This window comes from Pseudophryne corroboree, chromosome 3, assembly GCF_028390025.1.
Source record: "Pseudophryne corroboree isolate aPseCor3 chromosome 3, aPseCor3.hap2, whole genome shotgun sequence".
Taxonomy (NCBI): domain Eukaryota; kingdom Metazoa; phylum Chordata; class Amphibia; order Anura; family Myobatrachidae; genus Pseudophryne; species Pseudophryne corroboree.
The window spans coordinates 4,462,493-4,486,859 of record NC_086446.1 but is presented as its reverse complement, the minus strand read 5'-3'; the positions used below and the strand labels follow the sequence as shown (position 1 = coordinate 4,486,859).

The 24,367-nt window shown below is 49.6% G+C and overlaps 2 protein-coding genes across 2 annotated transcripts in view; one reads left to right on the top strand and one right to left on the bottom strand.

Moving 5' to 3' along the window:
- The window catches only part of LOC135054506 (gastrula zinc finger protein XlCGF26.1-like), a 28,377-nt gene extending 11,104 nt beyond the window's left edge, over window positions 1-17,273 (bottom strand). Inside the window, exons 1-4 of the mRNA XM_063957626.1 lie at window positions 17,174-17,273; window positions 11,327-11,508; window positions 10,341-10,421; window positions 10,125-10,222 (exon numbers count right to left, since the gene is read on the bottom strand). Coding sequence (XP_063813696.1) covers window positions 10,125-10,222; window positions 10,341-10,377 — 135 coding nt within the window. The 5' untranslated portion in view covers window positions 10,378-10,421; window positions 11,327-11,508; window positions 17,174-17,273. The remainder of the gene's footprint in view (window positions 1-10,124; window positions 10,223-10,340; window positions 10,422-11,326; window positions 11,509-17,173) is intronic.
- Window positions 17,274-17,338: 65 nt separating this feature from the next.
- Window positions 17,339-24,367, top strand: part of LOC135054515 (zinc finger protein 665-like) — a 172,328-nt gene continuing 165,299 nt past the window's right edge. Inside the window, exon 1 of the mRNA XM_063957643.1 lies at window positions 17,339-17,427. The gene's annotated coding sequence lies outside the window, so the exon portion shown is untranslated. The remainder of the gene's footprint in view (window positions 17,428-24,367) is intronic.

Below are 24,367 nucleotides of genomic sequence, written 5' to 3'. Positions count from 1 at the left end.
GTCTGTATTGTGCAGCTCCGTCTCACACTATTAATGCCTGTCCCAAACGTCCGGGAAACTCCAAATCCTAGCTCGCCAAGGAGAGGGCCGGCTAGGAGTAATGATCTCCTCTCCATCTCCTCAAGATTGTAATCTCCCAGTCTCGCTTCAAGTTGCTCAACGTTATCAGAACGTCATTGCCCTCCTGGATTCTGGAGCAGCTGGGAACTTTATTACCGAAGCCTATGTTAAACGGTGGTCCCTACCCACCGAGAGACTTCCTTCCTCCTTTTCCTTAACTGCCGTGGATGGCAGTAAAATTTTTGATACAGTTATTGCTCTAAGGACTCTACCAGTTCGTCTGAGAGTGGGAGTTCTTCATTCCGAACTTATTTCATTTTTAGTGATTCCAAGAGCCACACATCCTGTGGTCCTGGGCCTTCCATGGCTCCGTCTTCACAATCCTACAATTGATTGGACGACTACGCAAATTCTGGCATGGGGTCCCTCCTGTGCTGAGACATGTTTGTTTAAAGTGTTGCCTGTCTGTTCTTCCTCCCCCAGGTCGTCTGATGTTCCACCTCCTCCATATCAAGATTTCACGGATGTGTTCAGTAAAGCTTCTGCTGATATCCTTCCTCCTCATAGAGAATGGGACTGCCCGATTGATCTCGTTCCAGGGAAGGTTCCACCTCGAGGCCGAACTTATCCGTTGTCTCTGCCTGAGACGCATTCTATGGAGGAATACATTAAAGAGAACCTAGCAAAGGGGTTCATTCGACCTTCTTCTTCTCCAGCCGGCGCAGGCTTCTTTTTTGTAAAAAAGAAAGATGGTGGTCTGCGGCCGTGCATCGACTACAGAGGTTTGAACGACATTACCATCAAGTACCGCTATCCTTTACCCCTGATTACTGAGCTCTTTGACAGAGTTAGCGGAGCTACCATCTTTACAAAGCTGGACTTGAGAGGTGCATACAATCTCATCCGGATCCGTGAGGGTGACGAGTGGAAGACCGCATTTAACACCCGTGACGGACATTATGAGTACCTCGTCATGCCCTTCGGATTGAGTAATGCTCCAGCTGTCTTCCAGCATTTCGTCAATGAGATTTTCAGAGACATTCTATACCGTCATGTCGTGGTCTATCTAGATGATATCCTCATTTTTGCCAACAATTTAGAGGAACATCGTTTTTGGGTAAAGGAGGTTCTGTCCCGTCTCCGTGTCAATCATCTCTATTGCAAATTAGAGAAATGCGTCTTTGAAGTCAAGTCCATTCCGTTTCTAGGGTACATTGTGTCCGGTTCCGGACTAGAGATGGATCCTGAGAAACTACAAGCAATCCAGAATTGGCCGGTACCCTTAACCCTCAAAGGGGTCCAGAGGTTCTTAGGGTTCGCCAATTATTACCGAAAGTTTATACGAGACTTTTCCACCATTGTGGCGCCTATTACTGCTTTCACCAAGAAGGGTGCTAACCCGTCCAAGTGGTCTGAAGAAGCCATGCAAGCTTTTCATCTTTTAAAACAGAGGTTCATCTCTGCGCCTGTCCTGAAACAGCCTGACATCGACTCTCCTTTCATCTTAGAGGTGGATGCCTCCTCCGTTGGAGTAGGAGCGGTGTTATCTCAGAGGGCTAAAGATGGCCATTTACATCCTTGCAGTTTCTTCTCACGGAAGTTCTCCCCAGCGGAGCGCAACTATGCCATTGGCGACCAGGAGTTGCTAGCCATCAAGCTCGCTCTAGAGGAGTGGAGATATCTGTTGGAGGGAGCTTCTCATTCAATCACCATCCTTACAGACCACAAGAACCTTCTATATCTGAAAGGCGCACAATGTCTCAACCCTCGTCAGGCCAGATGGGCACTTTTCTTTTCCAGGTTCGACTTTAAACTCCAGTTCTGTCCGGGCTCTCAGAATCGCAAGGCCGATGCCCTTTCCCGCTCATGGGAGCAAGAAAATGAGTCAGAGTCTTCAGACAAGCATCCTATTATAAATCCGTTGGCATTCTCCACGGTAGGGATGGACTCTACGCCCCCATCAGGGAAAAGTTTTGTGAAGCCGACACTAAGGAAGAAGCTCATGCATTGGGCCCATGCTTCCCGCTTTGCCGGACATACAGGTATCCAAAAAACCCTGGAGTTTATCTCTAGGTCCTATTGGTGGCCAACTCTGAAAAAGGACGTTTTGGAGTTTATTGCATCTTGCCCAAAGTGTGCTCAACATAAAGTATCCCGCCAGTCGCCTGCGGGGCAACTGGTTCCACTATCTGTTCCCCGTCGACCATGGACCCATTTGTCGATGGATTTTATTACAGATTTGCCCATGTGCAACAAGTTTAATATCATCTGGGTGGTAGTTGACCGGTTCACCAAGATGGCACACTTCATTCCTCTTACCGGTCTTCCGTCAGCTTCCAAGTTGGCTCAAGTATTCATACAAGAGATCTTTCTACTCCACGGTCTTCCAGAAGAAATTATCTCAGATCGAGGAGTTCAATTCACAGCCAAATTCTGGCGAAGTTTATGTCAAGTCCTCCAAGTCAAGCTAAAGTTTTCCACGGCTTACCATCCTCAGACCAATGGTCAAACTGAGAGGGTGAATCAGGACTTGGAGTCCTTCCTCCGCATCTATGTGTCCTCCTCTCAAGATGACTGGGTTCAATTACTTCCCTGGGCCGAGTTCTGTCATAACAACCAGTATCATTCTTCATCTTCTTCAACACCATTCTTCACCAACTTTGGATTCCACCCTAAAGTCCCTGAGTTCCAACCGCTTCCAGCAACTTCTGTTCCCGCAGTGGATATCACCTTGCATCAGTTTGCCAATATCTGGAAGAGCGTACGATCAGCTCTGCTCAAGGCATCGTTCAGGTACAAGAAGTTTGCGGATAAGAAGCGTCGAGCAGTTCCTGCTCTCAAGGTGGGTGATCGGGTATGGTGATCCAGTATGAAGTTTGCACCTCGCTACATCGGTCCTTTTAAAATTGATCAAGTCATCAATCCTGTTGCTTACAGACTCCAGTTGCCTCCCTTCTTAAAAATACCCAGGACATTCCATGTTTCCCTGTTGAAACCGCTAATCTTGAATCGGTTTCATTCCTCACTTCCTCCAACTCCGAAAGTCCAAACTCAACGAGGCGTTGAGTATGAAGTAGCCAAGATCCTGGACTCACGTCACCGTTACGGTCAACTTCAGTATCTTATTGACTGGAAGGGTTATGGCCCTGAGGAACGTTCATGGACCAATGCTTCTGATGTCCATGCTCCTGCCTTGGTCCGGAGATTCCATTCCAAGTTTCCTCAAAAGCCAAAGAAGTGTCCTGGGGCCACTTCTAAAGGGGGGGTGCTGTCACGATCCGGGTATCTGGACGCCATTTCTTACCTATCAGATGCCTCCTAAGGCTGGCTCAGCGCTCCAGGACCGGATCCCATCTGTTATCCTGATGTGCACATTCCCGCATCCTCTCCTGTCTCTCTGGACGCAGTCACAGTAACGCCTTATACATCTGGCATGGCGTCTCCCGCGGCCTCCGCCGCCGTCCCTGAGCTTCTGCATTCAGAGTGGCGATTACGTCAGCCGCGGCCTCCGCTGTGTCCGCGTGGTCGGATGTGCATCTGTCAGCCTGGCGTCTCCTGTCTCCGGTGGCCGGCGCCGCCATTACTGTTTTCCAGACCACATGGATTACAATCCAAACTTCCCTCCAAGTGTCTACATGGGCGCAGCCATCTTGGATTCTGTCAGCTGATCTTTCCTACCAATCTGTTGTCAGTATTATTAATTTGCATAATTGCCTAGCCAATGCCTTCCTTGCTGCAGGTATAAATAGGTTGTGCCTGAGCAAGGAAGGCGTCAGTGCTTTGGTTGTCAAACCTAGTTCCAGTTTGTCTCTCTCCTGTGATTGTCTTCCAGGTTCCAGCTCCTGTCTCCAGACTTCTGCTATAGAGACCCGCACCAGCATTCCATCTGCGGTGTAGCCTGACTCTCCGATCCATTCTGGACTCACCTGTTTCCAGCTACAACATCACCTGCTTCCAGCTCAGCTTCCAGCAGTGTACAGCTTCTCTTAAAGGGCCGGTGTCCTTTCTGCAGTTTACCACTCTCCACCGGTATTATTATTTCTCCGCTCTCAAATTCTACATTTCATCTATATTGCATCGCTCTCAAGCTTTATTTATTATTTAACTGGTTCCAGCCAGTATCCACTCCGTGCCAACACCTGTCTGGTTCTAACCAGTACCCACAGCAACATTTTATCTACAGCAGTCCAGCTTTCCCTGGAACACCAGCTGGTACGACCCTGGGCTTTCCTCATTGCTACAGTTGAGCCTGGTAAGGACTTTCCAACTTGCAGATAATAAGAACTGTCTCATACCACCAGAGCTCTGTGGCCCCTGCCACCCTGTAGTACCCAGGAACTGTATTATTATTTCTCTGCTGATTTTTATGTTTCTTTTTACTGCTACTGTGATGCATGGAGTTTGTCATAAATAAATATCATTGACTTTTACTCAAGTTGTCGTGGTCACGCCTTCGGGCGGTTTCTCTTCATGTTACTTACATGTCCAGGGGTCTGATACAACCTCCCAGGTTCCGGTACATCTCAGCCCCTACAACTGAGGCTGCCTTCCGTCAGCTCAGGCCCTCAGTTGTGACAGTGATATTATACCCAGTTAACAGTATGAACATAACAGAGCCTCTCAACAGATGGCTCAACAATAACCCTTTTAGGTAACAATAACTATATACAAGTATTGCAGACAGTCCGCACTTGGGACGGGCGCCCAGCATCCACTACGGACTACGAGAAATAGATTTACCGGTGAGTAAAATCTTATTTTCTCTGACGTCCTAGTGGATGCTGGGGACTCCGTAAGGACCATGGGGATTATACCAAAGCTCCCAAACGGGCGGGAGAGTGCGGATGACTCTGCAGCACCGAATGAGAGAACTCAAGGTCCTCCTCAGCCAGGGTATCAAATTTGTAAAATTTTGCAAACGTGTTTGCCCCTGACCAAGTAGCAGCTCGGCAAAGTTGTAAAGCCGAGACCCCTCGGGCAGCCGCCCAAGAAGAGCCCACCTTCCTCGTGGAATGGGCTTTTACCGATTTAGGCTGCGGCAGGCCAGCCGCAGAATGCGCAAGCTGAATTGTGCTACAAATCCAGCGAGCAATAGTCTGCTTCGAAGCAGGAGCACCCAGCTTGTTGGGTGCATACAGGATAAATAGCGAGTCAGTCTTTCTGACTCCAGCCGTCCTGGAAACATACATTTTCAAGGCCCTGACTACGTCCAGTAACTTGGAGTCCTCCTAGTCCCTAGTAGCCGCAGGCACCACGATAGGTTGGTTCAAGTGAAAAGCTGATACCACCTTAGGAAGAAACTGGGGACGAGTCCTCAATTCTGCCCTATCCATATGGAAAATCAAATAGGGGCTTTTACATGATAAAGCCGCCAATTCCGACACACGCCTAGCCGAAGCCAAGGCCAAAAGCATGACCACTTTCCATGTGAGATATTTTAAATCCACGGTTTTAAGTGGCTCAAACCAATGTGACTTTAGGAAACCCAACACCACGTTGAGGTCCCACGGTGCCACTGGAGGCACAAAAGGAGGCTGAATATGGAGCACTCCCTTGACAAATGTCTGAACTTCAGGTAGTGAAGCCAGTTCTTTTTGGAAGAAAATCGACAGAGCCGAAATCTGGACCATAATGGAACCCAGTTTTAGGCCCATAGTCACCCCTGACTGTAGGAAGTGCAGAAATCGACCCAGCTGAAATTCCTCCGTTGGGGCCTTCTTGGCCTCACACCACGCAACATATTTTCGCCATATGCGGTGATAATGGTTTGCGGTTACTTCTTTCCTAGCCTTAATCAGCGTAGGAATGACTTCCTCCGGAATGCCCTTTTCCTTCAGGATCCGGTGTTCAACCGCCATGCCGTCAAACGCAGCCGCGGTAAGTCTTGGAACAGACAGGGCCCCTGCAGCAGCAGGTCTTGTCTGAGCGGTAGAGGCCATGGGTCCTCTGAGATCATTTCTTGAAGTTCCGGGTACCAAGCTCTTCTTGGCCAATCCGGAACAATGAGTATAGTTCTTACTCCTCTTCTCCGTATTATCCTCAGTACCTTGAGTATGAGAGGAAGAGGAGGGAACACATAAACCGACCGGTACACCCACGGTGTCACTAGAGCGTCCACAGCTATCGCCTGCGGGTCTCTTGACCTGGCGCAATACTTTTGTAGCTTTTTGTTTAGGCGGGACGCCATCATGTCCACCTGTGGCCTTTCCCAACGGTTTACAATCATTTGGAAGACTTCTGGATGAAGTCCCCACTCTCCCGGGTGGAGGTCGTGCCTACTGAGGAAGTCTGCTTCCCAGTTGTCCACTCCCGGAATGAACACTGCTGACAGTGCTAACACGTGATTTTCCGCCCATCGGAGAATCCTTGTGGCTTCTGCCATCGCCGTCCTGCTTCTTGTGCCGCCCTGTCGGTTTACATGGGCGACTGCCGTGATGTTGTCTGACTGGATCAGAACAGGCTGGTTTTGAAGCAGGGGCTTTGCCTGACTTAGGGCATTGTAAATGGCCCTTAGCTCCAGAACATTTATGTGTAGGGAAGTCTCCTGACTTGACCAAAGTCCTTGGAAGTTTCTTCCCCGTGTGACTGCCCCCCAGCCTCGAAGGCTGGCATCCGTGGTCACCAGGACCCAGTCCTGTATGCCGAATCTGTGGCCCTCTTTGAGATGAGCACTCTGCAGCCACCACAGCAGAGACACCCTGGTCCTTGGAGACAGGGTTATCAACCGATGCATTTGAAGATGCGATCCGGACCACTGGTCCAACAGGTCCCACTGAAAAGTTCTGGCATGGAACCTGCCGAATGGAATTGCTTCGTAGGAAGCTACCATTTTTCCCAGGACTCGCGTGCAGTGATGCACCGACACCTGTTCCGGTTTCAGGAGGCCTCTGACTAGAGATGACAGCTCCTTGGCTTTCTCCTCTGGGAGAAACACTTTTTTCTGGACTGTGTCCAGAATCATCCCCAGGAACAGTAGACGTGTCGCAGGAACCAGCTGTGACTTTGGAATATTCAGAATCCAACCGTGCTGGTGTAGCACCTCCTGAGATAGCGCTACGCCGACCAACAACTGCTCTCTGGACCTCGCCTTTATCAGGAGATCGTCCAAGTATGGGATAATTAAAACTCCCTTTTTTCGAAGGAGTATCATCATTTCGGCCATTACCTTGGTAAATACCCTCGGTGCCGTGGACAGGCCGAACGGCAACGTCTGGAATTGGTAATGACAATCCTGTACCACAAATCTGAGGTACTCCTGGTGAGGATGGTAAATGGGGACGTGCAGGTAAGCATCCTTGATGTCCAGAGATACCATGTAATCCCCCTTTTCCAGGCTTGCAATAACCGCCCTGAGCGATTCCATCTTGAACTTGAATTTTTTTATATATGTGTTCAAGGATTTTAAATTTAAAATGGGTCTCACCGAACCGCCCGGTTTCGGTACCACAAACATTGTGGAATAGTACCCCGTCCTTGTTGAAGTAGGGGCACCTTGATTATCACCTGCTGGGAATACAGCTTGTGAATTGCCTCTATCACAGCCTCCCTGTCTGAGGGAGTCGTTGGCAAGGCAGATTTGAGGAAACGGCGGGGGGGAAATGTCTCGAATTCCAGCCTGTACCCCTGAGATACCACTTGGAGGATCCAGGGATTTACTTGTGAGCGAGCCCACTGATTGCTGAAGTTTTTGAGATGGGCCCCCACCGTACCTGGCTCCGCCTGTTGAGCCCCAGCGTCATGCGGCGGACTTAGCAGAAGAAGCGGGGGAGGACTTTTGTTCCTGGGAACTGGCTGTATGCTGCAGCTTTTTTCCCCTACCTCTGCCTCTGGGCAGAAAGGACGCGCCTCTACCCCGCTTGTTCTTTTGGGGACGAAAGGACTGTACCTGATAATACGGTGCTTTCTTTGGTTGTGAGGGGACATGTGGTAAAAATGCTGACTTCCCAGCTGTTGCTGTGGAAACTAGGTCCGAAAGACCATCCCCGAACAACTCCTCACCCTTATAAGGCAAAACTTCCATGTGCCTTTTAGAATCTGCATCACCTGTCCACTGCCGAGTCCATAAACCTCTCCTGGCAGAAATGGACAGTGCACTTATTTTTGATGCCAGCCGGCAAATATCCCTCTGTGCATCTCTCATGTATAAGACAGCGTATTTAATATGCTCTATGTTTAGCAATATAGTGTCCCTGTCTAGGGTGTCAATGTTTTCCGACAGGGAATCCGACCACGCAGCTGCAGCACTGCACATCCATGCTGATGCAATCGCTGGTCTCAGTATAATACCAGTGTGCGTATAAATAGCCTTCAGGAGATGCTCCTGCTTTCTATCAGCAGGTTCCTTTAGGGCGGCCGTATCCGGAGACGGTAGTGCCACCTTTTTTGATAAGCGTGTAAGCGCTTTATCCACCTTAGGGGGTGTTTCCCAACGTGACCTATCCTCTGGCGGGAAAGGGTACGTCATTAGTAACTTTTTAGAAATTACCAATTTTTTATCGGGGGAAGCCCACGCTTCTTCACACACTTCATTTAATTCTTCAGAAGGGGGAAAAACTACTGGTAGTTTTTTCTACTCAAACATAATACCCTTTTTTGTGGTACCTGGGGTCACATCAGAAATGTGTAAAACATTTTTCATTTCCTCAATCATATAACGAGTGGCCCTATTGGACATTACATTAGTCTCTTCGTCGTCGACACTGGTATCAGTATCCGTGTCGACATCTGTGTCTACCATCTGAGGTAGCGGGCGTTTTAGAGCCCCTGATGGCCTTTGAGACGTCTGGGCAGGCACGGGCTGAGAAGCCGGCTGCCCCGCATTTGGCATGTCGTCAAATTTTTTATGTAAGGAGTCGACACTTTCGCGTAATTCCTTCCACAAGTCCATCCACTCAGGTGTCTGCCCCGCAGGGGGTGACAACACATTTATAGGCACCTGCTCCTCCTCCACATAAGCCTCCTCATCAAACATGTCGACACAGCCGTACCGACACACCGCACACACACAGGGAATGCTCTGACAGAAGACAGGACCCCACAAAGCCCTTTGGGGAGACAGAGAGAGAGTATGCCAGCACACACCAGAGCGCTATATAATACAGGGATTAACTAAATTATATCCCCTTATAGCTGCTATATGTATATTGCGCCTAAATTTAGTGCCCCCCCTCTCTTTTTTACCCTTTCTGTAGTGTAGACTGCAGGGGAGAGCCAGGGAGCTTCCTTCCTGCGGAGCTGTGAGGGAGAAATGGCGCCAGTGTGCTGAGGGAGATAGCTCCGCCCCTTTTTCGGCTGACTTTTATCCCGCTTTTTAATGGATTCTGGCAGGGGTATTTATCACATATATAGCCTCTGGGGCTATATATTGTGATATATTTGCCAGCCAAGGTGTTTTTATTGCTGCTCAGGGCGCCCCCCCCCCAGCGCCCTGCACCCTCAGTGACCGGAGTGTGAAGTGTGTATGAGGAGCAATGGCGCACAGCTGTAGTGCTGTGCGCTACCTTGGTGAAGACTGATGTCTTCTGCCGCCGATTTTCCGGACTCTTCTTGCTTCTGGCTCTGTAAGGGGGCCGGCGGCGCGGCTCTGGGACCGAACATCAATGGCCGGTTCCATGCGGTCGATCCCTCTGGAGCTAATGGTGTCCAGTAGCCTAAGAAGCCCAAGCTACCACCAGTTAGGTAGGTTTGCTTCTTCTCCCCTTAGTCCCTCGCTGCAGTGAGTCTGTTGCCAGCAGATCTCACTGTAAAATAAAAAACCTAAAATATACTTTCTCTCTAGGAGCTCAGGAGAGCCCCTAGTGTGCATCCAGCTCAGCCGGGCACAGGATTCTAACTGAGGTCTGGAGGAGGGTCATAGTGGGAGGAGCCAGTGCACACCAGGTAGTCCTAAATCTTTCTTAGCTGTGCCCAGTCTCCTGCGGAGCCGCTATTCCCCATGGTCCTTACGGAGTCCCCAGCATCCACTAGGACGTCAGAGAAAAGTGTTTTAGATACACATGGAATATTTACACATCATATAGTGACAGACACTTTGGTATATTGGTGAGACCCTAAATCCCACCTACCTGATCCTCCTGTGGGATCCTGTGATTCTCCTCTGTACAGTCCTGGGAATACAGAGGACGGGGACATCTCTCTGGGGAATCTCTGATACTGGGCCGATCTGTAGGAGACACACAGTGACTGAGTACAGTGTATATATGTGATTATCAGGTAATGTGTGCATATAGGGGCCCCCATACCTGCTCTCCCCTGTACAATACATGACAGTCTCCTCTTACCCAGTGATGTGAGGGGCCGGTGATTCTCCATCATCATGTCCTTGTACAAATCCCTGTGTTCTTCTATATATACTCCCCCTCCTGCATGGAGACATAGACAGTGACATCCTGACAACTTATAGGAACCTGACACACACAGTGATACAGTCATCAGCCAGACACATCCCCTGGTGTTACTGTATAATGTCCCATTCCCAGCAGTCACCTCTCCAGTCATCGCCCAAACACCCCCCCTGGTGTTACTGTATAATGCCCCATTCCCAGCAGTCACCTCTCCAGTCATTACCCGGACACATCCCCTGGTGTTACTGTATAATGTCCCATTCCCAGCAGTCACCTCTCCAGTCATCACCCAGACACATACCCTGGTGTTACTGTATAATGCCCCATTCCCAGCAGTCACCTCTCCTGTCATCACCCAGACACGTTCCCTGGTGTTACTGTATAATGCCCCATTCCCAGCAGTCACCTCTCCAGACACATCCCCTGGTGTTACTGTATAATGTCCCATTCCCAGCAGTCACCTCTCCAGTCATCACCAAGACACATCCCCTGGTGTTACTGTATAATGTCCCATTCCCAGCAGTCACCTCTCCAGTCATCACCCAGACACATCCCTTGGTGTAACTGTATAATGCCCCATTCCCAGCAGTCACCTCTCCAGTCATCACCCAGACACGTCCCCTAGTGTTACTGTATAATGTCCCATTCCCAGCAGTCACCTCTCCAGTCATCACCCAGACACATCCCCTGGTGTTACTGTATAATGTCCCATTCCCAGCAGTCACCTCTCCAGTCATTACCCAGACACATCCCCTGGTGTTACTGTATAATGTCCCAATCCCAGCAGTCACCTCTCCAATCATCACCCAGACACATCCCCTGGTGTTACTGTATAATGTCCCATTCCCAGCAGTCACCTCTCCAGTCATCACCCAGACACATCCCCTGGTGTAACTGTATAATGCCTTATTCTCGGCAGTCACCTATCCAGTCAGCAGCTGGATGATCTTGTTGGTGAGGTCCAGGATCTTCTGGTCATTGTGCCTGTCATGTATCAGTGAGTGAGGTGGAGGCACAGTGATGGAGTTCTGGATCCTGCTCAGTGCTCCTGACACATAGGGACGGCTGCTGGGTGTCTCACACTCACCGGATGTCTTCTTCACTACTGTGTAATAGGGTAGACACCAAACCTCATTGTCAGGGGCGTAACTAGAACTTTGTGGGCCCCATAGCAAAATGTTTAAGGGGTCCCCCAACTCAGGTCTCCAGAGAGAGAGAGTGGCATAAGGGACACCGAGACTTAGAGTGGCAGAAGGGACAGAGAGAGTGACAGCAGTTAAACAGAGACAGAAAGAGTGGCGGCAGGGACGTAGAGACAGACAGAGGCAGCAAGGACATAGGGGAAGAGAGAGGCAGCAGGGATGTAGGGACAGATAGAGGCAACAGGGATATAGGGACAGTAAGAGGTTGCAGGGATGTAGGGACAAATAGAGGCTGCAAGGACATAGAGACAGAAATAGGCAGCAGGGATGTAGAGAGAGAGAGGCAGTTGGATGTAGGGAAAGAGGCAGCAGGGATGTAGGGATAGAGAGAGAGGCAGCAGGGATGTAGGGAGAGAGGTAACAGTGATGTAGGGAGAGAGAGAGGCAGCAGGGGTGTAGGGAAAGAGAGGCAGCAGGGATGTAGGGAGAGGTAGCAGGGATGTAGGGAGAAAGAGAGGCAGCAGAGATGTAGGGAGAGAGGCAGTTGGATGTAGGGAGAGAGAGGCAGTTGGATGTAGGGAGAGAGAGAGGCAGAAGGGATGTAGGGAGAGAGAGAGGCAGAAGGGATGTAGGGCGAGAGAGAGGCAGCAGGGATGTAGGGAGAGAGGGAGGAAGCAGGGATGTAGGGAGAGAGGCAGCAGGGATGTAGGGAGAGGCAGCAGGGATGTAGGAAGAGAGACAGCAGGGATGTAGGGAGAGAGGTAGCAGGGATGTAGGGAGAGAGAGAGGCAGCAGGGATGTAGGGAGAGAGAGAGGCAGCAGGGATATAGGGAGAGAGGTAACTGGGATGTAGGGAGAGAGGCAGCAGGGATGTAGGGAGAGAGAGACAGAAGGGATGTAGGGACAGAGAGAGGCAGCAGGGATGTAGGGACAGATAGAGGTAGCAAGGACATATACACAGAAAGAGAGAGGCAGCAGGGATGTAGGGAGATAGAGAGGCAGCAGGGATGTAGGGAGAGAGAGAGGCAGCAGGGATGTAGGGCGAGAGAGAGGCAGCAGGGATATAGGGAGAGAGGTAGCTGGGATGTAGGGAGAGAGGCAGCAGGGATGTAGGGAGCGAGAGACAGAAGGGATGTAGGGACAGAGAGAGGCAGCAGGGATGTATGGACAGAGAGAGGCAGCAAGGACATATACACAGAAAGAGAGAGGCAGCAGGGATGTAGGGAGAGAGAGAGGCAGCAGGGGTGTAGGGAGAGAGAGAGAGGCAGCAGGGATGTAGAGAGGCATCAGGGATGTAGGGAGAGGCAGCAGGGATGTAGGGAGAGAGAGGCAGCAGAGATGTAGGGATAGAGGCAGCAGGGATGTAGGTAGAGGGTAGCAGGGATGTAGGGAGAGAAAGGTAGCAGGGATGTAGGGAGAGAGAGATAGCAGGGATGTAGGGAAAGAGAGGTAGCAGGTTTGTAGAGAGAAAGGCAGTAGGGATGCAGGGAGAAAGGCAGCAGGGATTTAGGGAGAGAGAGGTAGCAGTGATGTAGAAAGAGATAGAGGCAGCACGGATGTAGGGAGAGAGGCAGCAGGGATGTATGGAGGGAGCGAGGTAGCAGTGATTTAGGGAGAGAGAGAGGCATCAGGGATGTAGAGAAAGAGAGAGGCAGCAAGGACATAGGGAGGCAACAGGGACTTAGGGAGACACAGTAGGGACAAAGAGAGATGTAGCAGGGACGTAGATACTGATAGAGGCAGCAAGGACATAGGGACAGAGAGAGAGAGGCAGCAGGGATGTAGGGACAGATAGAGGCAGCAAGGACGTAGACACAGAAAGAGAGGCAGCAGGGATGTAGGGAGAGAGAGAGCGGCAGCAGGGATGTAGGGAGAGAGAAAGGCAGCAGGGATGTAGGAAGAGAGAGAGGCAGCATGGATATAGGGAAAGAGAGAGGCAGTGGGGATGTAGGGAGAGAGAGAGGCAGCAGGAATGTAGGGAGAGAGAGAGGCAGCAGGGATGTATGGAGATAGGTAGCAGGGATGTAGGGAGAGAGGTAGCATGGATGTAGGAAGAGAGAGGCAGCAGGGATGTAGGGAAAGAGATAGGCAGCAGGGATGTAGGTACATAGAGAAGCAGCAGGGATGTAGGGACATAGAGAGGCAGTAGGGATGTAAGGACAGATAGAGGCAGGAAGGACATAGAGACAGAAAGGGAGCAGGATTGTACGGACATAGAGAGGCAGCAGGGATGTAGGGAGAGAAAGAGGCGGCAGGGATGTAGGGAGAGAGAGAGGCAGTTGGATGTAGGGAGAAAGGCAGCAGGGATGTAGGGATAGAGAGAGGCAGCAGGGATGTAAGGAGAGAGGCAGAAGGGATGTAGGTAGAGAGAGGCAGCAGAGATGTAGGGAGAGAGAGAGAGGCAGCAGGGGTGTAGGGAGAGAGAGAGGCAGCAGGGATGCAGGGAGAGAGAGAAGCAGCAGGGATGCAGGGAGAGAGAGAAGCAGCAGGGATGTAGGTAGAGAGGTAGCAGGGATGTAGGGAGAGGGAGGCAGCAGGGATGTAGGGAGAGAGGAAGCAGGGATGCAGGGAGAGAGAGGCAGCAGGGATGTAGGGAGAGAGATGTAGCAGGGATGTAGGGAGAAAGGTAGCAGGGATGTAGGGAGAGAGAGGCATCAGGGATGTAGGGAGAGAGGAAGCAGGGATGTAGGGAGAGAGAGGCAGCAGGGATGTAGGGAGAGAGGCAGCAGGGATGTAGGGAGAGAGGTAGCAGGGATGTAGGGAAAGAGAGGCAGCAAGGACATAGGGAGGCAACATGGACTTAAGGAGACACAATAAGGACAAAGAGAGAGGCAGCAGGGGCGTAGAGACTGATAGAGGCAGCAAGGACATAGGGACAGAGAGAGAGGCAGCAGGGATGTAGGGACAGACAGAGGCAGCAGGGATGTAGGGACAGATAGAGGCATAAAGGACATAGATACAGAGAGAGAGTCAGCAGGGATGTAGGGAGAGAGAGAGTCAGCAGGGATGTAGGGAGAGAGAGAGAGGCAGGGATGTAGGGCGAGAGAGAGGCAGCAGGGATGTAGGGAGAGAGAGAGGCAGGGATGTAGGGAGAAAGAGAGGCAGCAGGGATGTAGGGAGAAAGGTAGCAGGGATGTGGGGAGAGATAGAGGCAGTTGGATGTAGGGAGAGAAAGGCAGCAGGGATGTAGGGAGAGAGAGAGGCAGCAGGGATGTAAGGAGAAGTAGCAAGTATGTAGGGAGAGAAAGGCAGCAGGAATGTAGGGAGAGAGAGAGAGGCAGGAGGAATGTAGGGACATAGGGCAGGATGTACTAATGCTTACCAACACATTTTTTCCCATTCACTGCAGAGGCTATTTAACGTACTGTAGAGAGATTGTACTAAACCTTGCGCACTGAGATGCCCTTCAGTTCTTACTATACTGCTGGGTGTCTGAGCTGGGCAGGGGGACAGCCAGCAACAGCAGCATGCCGGAGAACAGCAGCCAAGGGTGCGAGTTGTACATATCTGAGGCAGCTGGATACAACAATGCTGAGAGCCTCAGGGTGCCCACACCCTCGGAGCTGCAGTACTCCGGCAGAGGACACTCATCCCCCGAACCATGCGTCACGAAAGCGGAAGCCACTTAATGCTGGTCAGCTCCTGCTGCTGCTGCTGCTGGCTGTCCCCCCTCCCGGCTCAGCCACTCAGCAGTACGGAGAGAAGGGCATGTCAGTGCCCGAGGTTTCATACATATCTCTCTGTGTTAAATAGCCTCTGTGGTAAATGGGAAAAACCGTGGCGGTAATCATTAGTACATCCCGCCCATAGAAAGGCAGCAGGGATGTAGGGACAGATAGAGGCAGCAAGGACAGAGAGACAGAGAGAGAGGCAGCAGGGGCGTAGGGACATAGAGAGGCAGCAGGGATGTAGAGAGAGAGAGGAAGCAGGGATGTAGGGAGAGTGGCTGCAGAGATGTAGGGAGAGAGAGGCAGCAGGGATGTAGGGAGAGAGAGAGGCAGCAGGGATGTAGGGAGAGAGAGAGGCAGCAGGGATGTAGGGAGAGAGAGGTAGCAGGGATGTAGGCACATAGAGAAGCAGCTGGGACACAGAGACAGAGAGAGGCAGCAGGGACGTAGGGACAGAGAGGCATCAGTTACATACTGCACTTCCATAGTGCAGCCTGGGACCCCCAGTAGCACCACCGTAACCCCTCCCAGTGTAGCTGCATATTCTTATGTTCCAAAACTACATCATCCACACACCTCAAAAAGAGAGTGGTGGTGCACTTTCTTCATGTTGCTGGATACCCCTCGGATCTCCTCATCTGCCATGAGGGAGGAGAGCATAGTAAAGGAGTACTGGAGTGGGGGAGGGGTTGGTCCAGGGTATCACAGGTGGGGGGTCAGAGCACATTTAAGGAGTACTGGTGTGGGAGCAGGGAGTATCGGGGGTGCCATGGGTTGGGGAGGGGGGGCAGAGCACAGTAAAAGAGTACTGGTGCGCAGGTGGGGGTGCCATGCCCGCGGGTGTGAGCCATGAGGGGATATACGGCACAGAGAGGGGAGAAAAGAAGTGGATGTATAGCAACAAGAGAGTGATGGATACGGGAAGGGGACAGCCCCAAACTGACTCAATCATTGAATAAGGGGGAGGCGACCTGCACCTCTATTGGCACACAGAGCTCGTGCTCCAGTGACTCAGCCCAAGCTATGCCCCTGCTGCCGACATAGAGGGGAGGACACCTGCGGCCGCTGTTCACGGGGAGGGGGAGACAAGGACCTTAGAGTTGAACTGGGGCAGGGGAGCATCTCGGGCCACAAAGCAGCTAAGTCACTGTTCATGTAACGCTTGCAGATCCCCTATAAAAACGTGAGACCACAGACCATTCCCACTGTATAACAATAATAATAACAACAGGACACCACAGGCTGCTCCCTCTGTATAATAACAGGACACCACAGGCTGCTGCTCCTCCTGTTTAATAACAGGACACGACAGGCTGCTCCACCTGTCTAATAACAGGACACCACAGGCTGCTCCACCTGTGTAATAATAATAACAACAACAACAGTACACCACAGGCTGCTCCTCCTGTATAATAATAACAACAACAACAACAACAGGACACCACTGGCTGCTCCCTCTGTATAATAACAGTACACCACAGGCTGCTCCCTCTGTATAATAACAGGACACCACAGGCTGCTCCACCTGTGTAATAACAACTGTATACCACAGGCTCCTCCTCCTGTATAATAATAATAACAACAGGACACCACCGGCTGCTCCCTCTGTATAATAACAGTACACCACAGGCTGCTCCCTCTGTATAATAGGACACCACAGGCTGTTCCTCCTGTATAATAACAGGACACCACAGGCAGCTCCTCCTGTATAAAAACAGGACACCACAGGCTGTTCCACCTGTATAATAATAATAACAACAGTATACCACAGGCTGCTCCCACTGTATAATAATAATAACAGGACACCACAGGCTGCTCCCCCTGTTTAATTACAATAACAGGACACCACAGGCTGCTCCCCTTGTATAAAAATAATAACAGGACAACACATGCTGCTCCTCCTGTATGATAATAACAACATAACATATGCCACTCTCCCTGTATACTACATCATCATTACCTGCAGCTGCCAGAAAAATACTTCCTCTCTGGCTGTACACCTCCGGAGCACGGGACACGCCACTTCCGCTCTGTGCGTTCCACCCTACTTCCGCGGTCCCGCTCACTTCCGGTCCATGCGTTCCAACACTCTTTCATCCTGTGCGTTCCACGCCACTTCCGCGTATCACTTTACAACCGGCCTAATCTCCGCCACCTGTGCTCCGTAACAGCATCCGGGTGTCTAGGTGGGAAGGAGCAGAGGGGAGACACCAGGTGATGGTGCTATATATTATTATTATTATTATTATTATACAGGAGGAGCAGCTTGTGGTGTCCTGTTATAATTTATTAGTATTATTATTATTATTATTATTATTATTATTATAATACAGGGGTAGCAGCCTGTGGTGTTCTGTTATATTTATTATACAGGAGGAGCAGCATGTGGTGTCCTGTTGTTATTATTATTATTATTATTATTATTATTATTATTATCATTATCATACAGAGGGAGCAGCCATTGGTGTCTTACTATAATTATTTTTATTTTTGTTATTATTATTATTATAATACAGAGGAGCAGCCTGTGGTGTAGTATTATTATTATTATTATTATTATTATTACTACAGGTTGAGTATCCCATATCCAAATATTCCGAAATACGGAATTGTTTGAGTGAGACTGAGATAGTGAAACCTTTGTTTTCTGATGGCTCAATGTACACAGACTTTGTTTAATACACAAAGTTATTAAAAATATTGTATTAAATTACCTTCAGGCTATGTGCATAGGGTGTGGTCGACCTAAAGACCCTGTCGACCTAGTTACTGTCGACCAATAGTGGTCGACCTAGACATTGTCAACCTAGTTACTGTCGACTTAGAGACCGGATCCCGTGTATAAGGTGTATATGTAACATAAATGCATTCTGTGCTTATACTTGGGTCCCAACACCATGATATCTCATTATGGTATGCAATTATTCCAAAATACGGAAAAATCCCATATCCAAAATACTTCTGGTCCCAAGCATTTTGGATAAGGGATACTCAACCTGTATAATAATACAGGGGTAGCAGCCTGTGGTGTATTATTATTATTATTATACAGGGGGAGCAGCCTGTGGTGTCCTGTTGTTGTTAATATTAATATACAGGGAAAGCAGCCTTTGGTGTAGTATTATTATTATTATTATACAGGGGGAGTAGCCTGTGGTATCCAGGTATTATTATTATTATTATTATTATTATTATTATTCAGGGGGAGCAGCCTCTGGTGTCTTGTTATTGTTTTTGTTGTTATTATACAGGGGGAGCAAACTGTGGTGTCCTGTTGTTGTTGTTGTTGTTGTTGTTGTTGTTGTTGTTATTATTATTATAATACAGGGAGAGCAGCATGTGGTGTCCTGTTGTTGTTGTTGTTGTTGTTGTTATTATTATTATACAGTAGGAGCAGCCTGTGCTGTCCTGTTGTTGTTGTTGTTGTTGTTGTTGTTATTATTATTATTATTATTATTATTTTCTCTGACGTCCTAGTGGATGCTGGGACTCCGTACGGACCATGGGGTTTAGCGGCTCCGCAGGAGACTGGGCACAATAATAAAAGCTTTAGGACTATCTGGTGTGCACTGGCTCCTCCCCCTATGACCCTCCTCCAAGCCTCAGTTAGATTTTTGTGCCCGACGAGAAGGGTGCAATCTAGGTGGCTCTCCTGAGCTGCTTAGAATAAAAGTTTAAGTTAGGTTTTTTATTTTCAGTGAGTCCTGCTGGCAACAGGCTCACTGCACCGAGGGACTAAGGGGAGAAGAAGTAAACTCACCTGCGTGCAGGATGGATTTGCTTCTTAGGCTACTGGACACCATTAGCTCCAGAGGGATCGAACACAGGCCCAGCCATGGAGTCCGGTCCCGGAGCCGCGCCGCCGACCCCCCTTGCAGATGCCGAAGTTGAAGAGGTCCAGAGGTCCAGAAACAGGCGGCAGAAGACTTTCAGTCTTCATAAGGTAGCGCACAGCACTGCAGCTGTGCGCCATTGTTGTCAGCACACTTCATACCAGCGGTCACTGAGGGTGCAGGGCGCTGGGGGGGGCGCCCTGGGCAGCAATGTATAATACCTTTTTATGGCTAAAATACATCACATATAGCCCTTGAGGCTATATGGATGTATTTAACCCCTGCCAGATCTCACAAACTCCGGGAGAAGAGCCCGCCGAAAAGGGGGCGGGGCCTATTCTCCTCAGCACACGGCGCCATTTTCCTGCTCAGCTCTGCTGTGAGGAAGGCTCCCAGGCTCTCCCCTGCACTGCACTACAGAAACAGGGTTAAAACAGAGAGGGGGGGCACTTATTTGGCGATATGATTACATATATAAAAATGCTATAAGGGAAAACACTTGTATAAGGGGTTGTCCCTGTATAATTATAGCGTTTTTGGTGTGTGCTGGCAAACTCTCCCTCTGTCTCCCCAAAGGGCTAGTGGGGTCCTGTCCTCTATCAGAGCATTCCCTGTGTGTGTGATGTGTGTCGGTACGTGTGTGTCGACATGTAGGAGGACGATGTTGGTGAGGAGGCGGAGCAAATTGCCTGTATTAGTGATGTCACTCTCTAGGGAGTCGACACTGGAATGGATGGCTTATTTAGGAATTACGTGATAATGTCAACACGCTGCAAGGTCGGTTGACGACATGAGACGGCCGGCAAACAAATTAGTACCTGTCCAGGCGTCTCAGACACCGTCAGGGGCTTGTAAAAACGCCCATTTACCTCAGTCGGTCGACACAGACACGGACACTGACTCCAGTGTCGACGGTGAAGAAACAAACGTATTTTCCTTTAGGGCCACACGTTTCATGTTAAGGGCAATGAAGGAGGTGTTACATATTTCTGATACTACAAGTACCACAAATAAGGGTATTATGTAGGGTGTGAATAAACTACTTGTAGTTTTTCCTGAATCAGATAAATTAAATGAAGTGTGTGATGATACGTGGGTTTCCTCCGATAGAAAATTATTGGCGGTATACCCTTTCCCGCCAGAAGTTAGGGCGAGTTGGGAAACACACCTTAGGGTGGATAAGGCGCTCACACGCTTATAAAAACAAGGGGCGTTACCGTCTCCAGATACGGCAGCCCTCAAGGAGCCAGCTGATAGGAAGCTGAAAAATATCCTAAAAGTATATACACACATACTGGTGTTATACTACGACCAGCAATCGCCTCAGCCTGGATGTGCAGCGCTGAGGGGGCTTGGTCGGATTTCCTGACTGAAAATATTGATACCCTTGACAGCGACAAGATTTTATTGACTATAGATGCATTTCTATATATGCGAGATGCGCAGAGGGATATTTGCATTCTGGCATCAAGAGTAAATGTGATGTCCATATCTGCCAGACGAAGACACGACAGTGGTCAGGTGATGCAGAATCCAGACGGCACATGGAAGTATTGCCGTATAAAGGGGCGGTCCATCGGACCTGGTGGCCATGGCAACAGCTGAAAAATCCACCTTTTGTTACCCCAAGTCACATCTCAGCAGAAAAGAACACAGTCTTTTCAGTCTCAGTCCTTTCGTCCCCATAAGGGCAGGCGGGCAAAAGGGCCAGTCATATCTGCCCAGGGGTAGAGGAAAGGGAAGAAGACTGCAGCAGGCAGCCCATTCCCAGGAACAGAAGCCCTCCACAGTTTCTGCCAAGTCCGCAGCATGACGCTGGGGCCGTACAAGCGGACTCAGGTGCGGTAGGGGGTCATCTCAAGAGTTTCAGCACGCAGGGGGCTCACTCACAAGTGGACTCCTGGATCCTACACGTAGTATCCCAGGTGTACATTGGAAATTCGAGACGTCTCCCCCTCACAAGTTCCTGAAGTCTGCTTTACCAACGTCTCCCTCCGACAGGGAGGCAGTATTGGGAACAATTCACAGGCTGTATTCCCAGCAGGTGATAATCAAAGTACCCCTTCTACAACAAGGGAAGGGGTATTATTCCACACTATATTGTGGTACTGAAGCCAGACGGCTCGGTGAGATCTGAAATATTTGAACACTTACATACAAGCGTTCAAATCAAGATGGAGTCACTCAGAGTAGTGATAGCAAACCAGGAAGAAGGGGACGATATGGTGTCACTGGATATCAGGGACGCTTACCTACATGTCCAAATTTGCCTTCTCACCAAGGGTACCTCAGGTTCGTGGTACAGAACTGTCACTATCAGTTCAGACGCTGCCGTTTGGATTGTCCACGGCACCCCGGGTCTTTACCAAGGTAATGGCCGAAATGATGATTCTTCTTAAAAGAAATATGGACGCTTTCCTGATAAGGGCAAGGTCCAGAGAACAGTTGGAGGTCGGAGTAGCACTATCTTAAGTAGTTCTACGACAGCACGAGTGGATTCTAAATATTCCAAAATCGCAGTTTTTTCCGACGACACGTCTAGGGATGATTCTGGACACAGTCCAGAAAAGGATGTTTTCTCCCGGAGAAGAAAGCCAGGGAGTTATCCGAGCTAGTCAGGAACCTCCTAAAACCAGGAAAAGTATCAGTGCATCATTGCACAAGGATCCTGTGAAAAATGGTGGTTTCTTACAAAGCGATCCCATTCGGTAGATTTCACGCAAGAACCTTTCCGTGGGATCTGCTGGAAAAATGGTCCGGATCGCATCTTCAGATGCATCAGCGGATAACCCTGTCTCCAAGGACAAGGGTGTTTCTTCTGCGGTGGCTGCAGAGTGCTCATCTATGAAAGGGCCGCAGATTCGGCATTCAGGACTGGGTCCTGGTGACCACGGATGCCAGCCTGAGTGGCTGGGGAGCAGTCACACAAGGAAAAAATTTCCACAGAGTGTGATCAAGTCTGGAGACTTCTCTCCACATAAATATACTGGAGCTAAGGGCAATTTACAATGCTCTAAGCTTAGCAAGACCTCTGCTTCAAGGTCAGCCGGTATTGATCCAGTGGGACAACATCACGGCAGTCGCCCACGTAAACAGACAGGGCGGCACAAGAAGCAGGAGGGAAATGGCAGAAACTACAAGGATTCTTCGCTGGGCGAAAAATCATGTGATAACACTCTCAGCAGTGTTCATTCCGGGAGTGGAAAACTGGGAAGCAGACTTCCTCAGCAGGCATGACCTCCACCCGGGAGAGTGGGGACTTCATCGGGAAGTCTTCCACATGATTGTAAACCGTTGGGAAAAACCAAAGGTGGACATGATGGCGTCCCGCCTGAACAAAAAACTAGACAGATATTGCGCCAGGTCAAGGGACCCTCAGGCAATAGCGGTGGACGCTCTGGTAACACTGTGGGTGTACCAGTCAGAGTATGTGTTCCCTCCTATGCCTCTCATACCAAAAGTACTGAGAATCATAAGAGGGAGATGAGTAAGAACGATACTCGTGGTTCCGGATTGGCCAAGAAGGACTTGGTACCCGAAACTTCAAGAGATGTTCACGGAAGACCCGTGGCCTCTACCTTTAAGAAAGGACCTGCTCCAGCAGGGGCCTTGTCTGTTCCAAGACTTACCGCGGCCGCGTTTGACGGCATGGCGGTTGAACGCCGGATCCTGAAAGGGCATTCCAGATGAAGTCATCCCTACCCTGGTCGAAGACAGGAAGGATGTAACCGCAAAACATTTTCACCGCATTTGGTGAAGATATGTTGCGTGGTGTGAGGCCAAGAAGGCCCCTACAGAGGAATTCCAACTGGGTCGTTTCCTACATTTCCTGAAAACAGGACTGTCTATGGGCCTAAAATTAGGGTCCATTAAGGTTCAAATTTCGGCCCTGTCGAATTTCTTCCAGAAAGAACTGGCTTTAGTGCCTGACGTTCAGATGTTTGTAAAAGGGGTACTGCATATACAGCCTCCTTTTGTGCCCCAGTGGCACCTTGGGATCTCAATGTTGTTTTGAGTTTCCTAAAGTCACATTGGTTTGAACCACTCACCACTGTGGACTTAGCATCGTCACCTTCCATGTGAGATATTTTATTAGCCCTGGCTTCAGCCAGGCGTGTGTCAGAATTGGCGGCTTTATCATATATAAAGCCCTTACTTAATTTTTCATTCTGACAGGGCAGAATTGAGGACTCGTCCTCAATTTCTCCTTAAGGTGTTTTCTGTTTTTCACATGAACCAACCTATTGTGGTACCTGCGGGTACTAGGGACTTGGAGGACTCCAAGTTACTTGACGTTGTCAGGGCCCTGAAAAATATGTTTCCAGGACGGCTGGAGTCAGAAAATCTGACTCGCTGTTTAGCCTGTATGCACCCAACAAGATGGGTGCTACTGCTTCTAAGCAGACGATTGCTCGCTGGATTTGTAATACAATTCAGTTTACACATTCTGTGGCAGGCCTGCCACAGCCAAAATCTGTAAAAGCCCATTCCAAAAGGAAGGGGGCTCATCTTGGGCGACTGCCCGAGGGGTCTCGGCTTTACAACTTTGCCGAGCAGTTACTTGGTCAGGGGCAAACACGTTTGCTAAATTCTACAAATTTGATACCCTGGCTGAGGAGGACATGGAGTTCTCTCATTCGGTGCTGCAGGGTCATCCGCACTCTCCCGCCCGTTTGGGAGCTTTGGTATAATCCCCATGGTCCTTACGGAGTCCCAGCATCCACTAGGACGTCAGAGAAAATAAGATTTTACTTACCGATAAATCTATTTCTCGTAGTCCGTAGTGGATGCTGGGCGCCCATCCCAAGTGCGGATTGTCTGCAATACTTGTACATAGTTATTGTTACAAAAATCGGGTTATTCTTGTTGTGAGCCGTCTTTTCAGAGGCTCCTTCGTTGTTATCATACTGTTAACTGGGTTCAGATCACAGGTTGTACGGTGTGATTAGTGTGGCTGGTATGAGTCTTACCCGGGATTCAATATCCTTCCTTATTATGCACGCTCGTCCGGGCACAGTATCCTAACTGAGGCTTGGAGGAGGGTCATAGGGGGAGGAGCCAGTGCACACCACCTGATCCTAAAGCTTTTATTATTGTGCCCTGTCTCCTGCGGAGCCGCTATATCCCCATGGTCCTTACGGAGTCCCAGCATCCACTACGGACTACGAGAAATAGATTTATCAGTAAGTAAAATCTTATTATTACTATAATACAGGCGGAGCAGCCTTTGGTGTCCTGTTACCATCATTATTTTTTTAACATCATTAAGTTTTCTCTTACGTCCTAGAGCAGAGGTTCTCAAACTCGGTCCTCGGGGGCAC